General features: G+C 31.3%; 1 protein-coding gene across 1 annotated transcript in view; it reads right to left on the reverse strand.

The window, feature by feature from the left end:
- The window catches only part of LOC102856874 (ADP-ribosylation factor-like protein 6-like), a 72362-nt gene that overhangs the window by 33651 nt on the left and 32653 nt on the right, over positions 1–6058 (reverse strand). The window contains exons 4-5 of the mRNA XM_006903125.1: positions 4347–4441; positions 1074–1203 (exon numbers count right to left, since the gene is read on the reverse strand). Of these exons, the coding sequence (XP_006903187.1) occupies positions 1074–1203; positions 4347–4441 (225 nt within the window). The remainder of the gene's footprint in view (positions 1–1073; positions 1204–4346; positions 4442–6058) is intronic.

Raw genomic sequence — 6058 nt, forward strand, 5'->3', positions numbered from 1 at the left:
TTGGAATCTTCTGTTCAGCTCTTTAGTATCTTGAATTCTTCCTTGTGCTTTGGCTTCTCTACGCTCCAGTGCAATCTTCAGAGTTTCTTCTGACATCCATTTTGGTCTTTTCTTCCTCTTCTTTCTTTGTAATGACCGTTTACACTCTTCCTGAATGATATCTTTGACATCCTCCCATACCAAAGATACATATATAATTAGAAAAAGAACACCAAAAATTGTCAGCATTCTCCAGAACTAGGAAAGAGACCCATAGAAGGAACTGACATAGCTAATATTTTTAACTTTAAACTTTAGAAGCATAATAAAATATATTCCTGCCCTTTAAAGCCACCCAATTGTTCTTCTATTATTTTTTGTTATAATAATAGTAGGCAACCAGACAGAATAGATGTAAATAAAACACAAAATCCAAGCTCTCGTGGAGCAACACACAAATAATACAGGTAGAATGATAGATGCTCACAGATACCTGGTGGTGTACTGCATAATGTATCAGGATGCTAACTGAAAGGTGGGCAGTTTGCTATGAGCTGGAACTGACTTGATGATGGTGTATTTGATTTTGGTTTGAGATCACTCATTCACATTCACACACATACACACCCCCTAGGAAAAAAAAATAAAGGAAGAATAAGGGACAAGGGGTAAAATATATTTTAAAAAGTAGTAAGAGAGGCTTCTCTTCTGTAGGAAGTAGAATAGCACGCCAGGTACATTTATCTAGACTGACACAGACAAAGGGAGTAATACATGTAAATGACATGAGATGGGATTGTACTTGATACATGCAATATGCAGAAGGAAATCAGTGTGACTGAAGTTGAGTACATAGGTTTAAGTTATTGCCCTGTAAGAACTGTTTATATTTTAATCCTCAGAAATATTTCAAAATGTTAATAGTAATATAGTAATGAATACCTGCAATGCCTCAAGTCTATAAAACAAAATTTTCAGCTTACACACTGCGATGTTTGATCACTTATCACGAAAGCAAAGAAAAGAGAGAGTGAGGTGTGGAGATTTTTCAGGATGATGCAATGAATGAAAATTAAATACAGTATAAAACTTACCAAATATGCCAGGGTTTATCTTTGATGTTTTCTAAACACAGCAATTGGGAAACTTTTACAGATGTTACTGCATCTCTAAGATCCATTTTGTTTGCAAAGAATAAGATTGGTATTCGGCGATGTTTAATATCTAAAAAAGAAAACAAGACTATCAGGATATTTGTAGCTTGGGTCATTCTCCCCCACTCGATCAAATCCTTAAAATGGAAATCCACTAAAATTGTTTTCAATCCCTTCTTTGCACATTACACATAATAAACATTTCAAGATACACACTCTTTGGTATATACCTGAATAAAAAGACTTAAAATTTTTAAAACTATTTCTAAGATTATCTGCTTAGCATCTTTATAATAAAGATGGGTGTGTGTGTGTGTGTGTGTGTGTGTGTGTTTGTGTTAACCTGGCAATACTTACAAAAGTAAGGTGTTTGGGTTTTTTTTTTCATGTTCACTGTCAAAACAAAGGAGGTGAACTCCAAGTATGAAAGCAGAAGGAAGATAAACTAGACATTTATTTTAATTTTAGACATTAGTATAATTAACAAGTGAGATATTTTAGCAAGCTATTTTTTTATCCCACTAAAATTTTGTAAAAAAAATTCTTTTTTATTGTCTTTAATAAATAATACAAATAATTAAAAATTCAGAAGACACAGAAAATTTTTTTTACTTGTCCTAGACTACTTAGGTGTCTTCTTTATAGGAAGCAACTCACATCATCAGTTTCCTGCCACCCCTCCAGAAGAATTTTATATATTTGCAGACTTAAGTATATTTCTCCCATGTTTCCAACACCCACAATACACAGTGTGTACCTGTTTTATACCTTTCTTTTTTCATTTAAGAATTCTGGAGATCTTCCTCTATCAGTATATAGAGTAGTTTCAATTTTATTGCAAACATTGCAGAGTACTCTATCTTTTCAATATAAAATTATAATGTATTTAACCAGTACTTATCTGAGCTATATTTAAGTAGTTTCTGATTTTTATAACTACATATAATGCTATAACGAATAAACTTGTACATAAGCAATTTTGAGGCCAAATCAGTATGTCCTGAAGATCTGCTAGGACAATGGATATGTAAATTGTTATTGGGGTAGGTAATGACTGTCAAACAACATTTTCTTAAAAGTTGCTATCAATTTACACTTCAAAAATAATGTATAAGAATGAATACTTCCACTAACCTAGACAAAAACTGTTATCAAACTTTTATCTTTTTTCTAAGACAGGTGTTAGGTAAAAAATAGCATCAAAATGTGTTTGCTATTATTTATTCTGAGAAAGCCTGAAAAAAAAAATCTATACATAAACTTAAAAGATGATTATGTTTATTATTTTACTTAACTACTTTTTCGTATCTTTTCCACATTTGTCTATTATGCTTAATTTTCTTATTGGTTTGTAGAAACATATTAAATAATAAAGCAAAGAGTATTAGAATAGATAAAAAGGCAAGGCATCTACATGCAATATTCTAGAAATACACTTTTAACATAAGATACAAAAATAGCTGAAAGTAAAAGAATGGGAAAAACATACTGTGATAACATTTAATGTAATAAATATGATGTGGCTACACTCTTGTGGTATAGTGGCAAGAAGCTGTGGTGCAATTCCAAAGCACATGGTTCAAGGCCACCAATTGCTCCACAAGGGAAAGACAGGCAATCTCCTTGCATGAATTACTGTCTTTGAAAACCTGCCAAGGGGTTAACTATGGCTTAGTTCCAACATATAACAACAACACTAATATAAAAGTAGAAGCATTATCAGAGAAAAGAAAGGCATTTCAATATTATAATAGGGTAAATCAATCAAGAAGATAAAAACACCCTGAAATATATTCCTAATATATATGCTTTCAAATACATAAAACAAAATTTGACATTACTGAAGTTCTGGTGATGGAATCCAGAATTGTACTGCTAACCAAAGAATCTTGTAATTTTAGTAGTTCAAAACTACCAGCAGTTCTAAAGTCCAAAGAACGATTGACAGTTTTCTCTCCTTAAGACTTACAACCTTGGAAACTCCATGGGGGGTTACTATGAATTGGAATCAACTCTAAAGAAATGAGTTGAGGGGTTTAAAGGGAAATTCCAACAAACTCACACTTATAGATGAGATTTTAATACACTTCTCTCAGAAATGACTACTATTGTTGCTATTATGTGCCACTTAGTCAGAACCAACTTACAGCTGACCCTTTAGCAAGTTTTCAGAGACTATAAATCACATAGGAGATTTAGTAGATTTAGAACATGTGCCACTGGGTTGGCGATGCAGTTCCTTATCCGCTAGGCAACCAAAGAAATGGACAGAATAAATAAAAAATTAATATGAATGTGGAAGATGGGACAACACTACCAACATCAAAGCTCTTCAACCAATAACAGCAAAATACATTATCGACTTAATTGGATATGGAACAGATACCAAACTAAGCCATATGCTTGGTGTATATTCTAAGGATTTAAATAATATAGAGTATATGCTTTGACCAAATGGAACGAAATTAGAAATCGTTAACAGGTGGTTAGAAAATTTCCAAATGCTTGAGCAATTAAATATGCAGTATCACCATATACTGCTGTTGCTGTGTGTTATCAAATGGGAACTGATTCACAGTTCATTCTGCAGTGGATTTTCAGAAGCAGTAAATTACACGGTAGGACATTATCCATCCTTATCCCGTGGAGCAGCCAGTGGATTAGAAGTGCATGTCTTTGGGTTTATAGTGTAGCTTCTTACCCCAAGGAAAGTTGGTAAATATTTTATACCAAAGAAGAATAAAGAGAAATGCAACAAAATCTGCAAGCTTATAGAATATGTACAGATTTAAATGCTTATATTAGAACAGAAGATATAATATCAGTGATCTCTGCTTTTACTTACAGAACAGAAACAGTTACAATAGTAAGTACTGAAAGTTCATAATAAAAGCAAAAGGAGAAATTAACAATGAAAAAAGAGAAAAATTAACAAAGCAGAAAGTTGCTTCTTGGAAAATTAACGAAACCAAGAAGTATAAATTGATCAAGAGAAAGGAGAGAAATAAATGAAAAAATCTTAAGGATGAAAGAAGAGACATCACTATATATCTTAGATAAATTAAAAATATAATGGTACAGCATGAATTATGAATTCTGTACAATGAAAAAATTTTAAATAGGAGATATCGTGAGCAACATCTTCACCTGTACAAACACCACATTTTAAAATAGACGAAAGAACATTAGAAACTCAGAAACTGAAATACATACCAGGATGGCTCAGAAGAGTATCAAGTTCTTCTTTCGCCACAACCATTCTTAATTTATCACTACTATCAATGACAAAAATAATGGCTTGTCCTTCCCTATTTGGTAGAAAAAGACAAATTAAAGTCAGACATAAATTTTTCCAAGTTTATTATCTCTTTACATTTCTTAACCTGTGTAAAATTTTACCTCAAACATATCCCATGGTCATTTAGTATTAGAAGTTTTGGAGTTTTCTCTCATTATGTATGGAATACATTAACCATCAATTAAATATTATACAAAATAATTTAACTTGAACAATAATAGATGAATTTTATAATTCACTATTTCATATTTTTAAAAGATATAGAATTATAATCATTAAAAGAGTAATACATTATTTGAAAACTGCTTGTGTCATGTTAATAAATATTAGAATATGTGAAAATAACTCTTACCTAGAAATTAGTATAAGTAATGTTATTTATCAATTCCGATAATTTTCTTTGTGCATACACAAGTATCTGTGTTTAAAACAGAATTGTGATATTTTATATCTTGTCTTTCTAGCGTGTGTGTCAGAACCGATCCACATTGGCCCCTCCAGCAGTTTCCAAGGGAGTTAATCGCACAGAAGATTGTTCATCCTTCTCCCGTGGAGCAGCTGGTAGCATCAGACAGCATGCCTCTGGGATTGCAGTGCAGCTTCTTGCCACTAGACCACTGCAGCATGTGTGTGTCTATTTATTTTATTTTTTAGCAAGATTGTTTGAACTAAAGGTATCAATGCCTTTCAAAAGCCTGTTTTACACTACTTTACATTTATAAAAAAGCCAAATCAGTACCTATTTTCATGAACAGAAAAAAAATCTAGTTGTTCACTTCTGAACAACCCAAGAAAAAATCCCAAACCCAAAAAACACAAACCAAAAAAAAAAAAACCCAATAAACTAAAATGCAAAACTTGAAACTAGTGTTCAGTAATTGTTCTTTAAGAGCTATTAAAGAGTCACACTCCAAGCAGTCAACAGTGGCAGTCAAGCTCCTTTCCCAGGAACTACACTCAGAATCTCAACATCAAGTTGAGAAAGTTCTGCACTATATCTGTAAACACTACATACTAGTATCAGTTTAGGGTTTATGTGTTATTTAGTATTACTTAGTATGTGATCATATGACTCTTGGAGTTCTCATATAAGTTTTCCCAAGTAAATAAAAAATGTTTTTTCCTTCATATAATTGAAATCTGAAAAATCAGTATGATTAACTTTCCCCTTCACATTTTTATCCACTAATTCTAGATATAAAATACATATCTAAAAGTAAAAATTTTAAGCAGAAGCACAAATATTTTCCACTTTGATAGATAAGCTATCCTCAAAAAGATATTTATTACATTTCCACTTATGGTAATTTAATTTTTAACCCTTTTTAGTTTGGTATATAAAAATTCACTTTTCCTTTCATAACCAGAAAAATACAGATGTAGAGGAAATTAATTTATTATTACTGTAAACTTCTCAGCATTAATTATATAATCTATAATTTAACTACAAATATCCTTGAATTCGTAAGTCTCTTTCAAAATATATTCTAAAGAGAAACAGTTTTTCTAATAAAATTTTCTAAGTACATTTGTTCTGTGCAATTAAAACAAATGCATATTTTAAAAGTAGTTAAAAAGGATAATGTTTTGATTCTTTTTTTTAAATTTAGGTTATTTTTCATTTCAA

This window comes from Elephantulus edwardii, unplaced genomic scaffold (genome assembly GCF_000299155.1).
Source record: "Elephantulus edwardii isolate Elephantulus edwardi_28Jun2011 unplaced genomic scaffold, EleEdw1.0 scaffold00513, whole genome shotgun sequence".
NCBI lineage: Eukaryota > Metazoa > Chordata > Mammalia > Macroscelidea > Macroscelididae > Elephantulus > Elephantulus edwardii.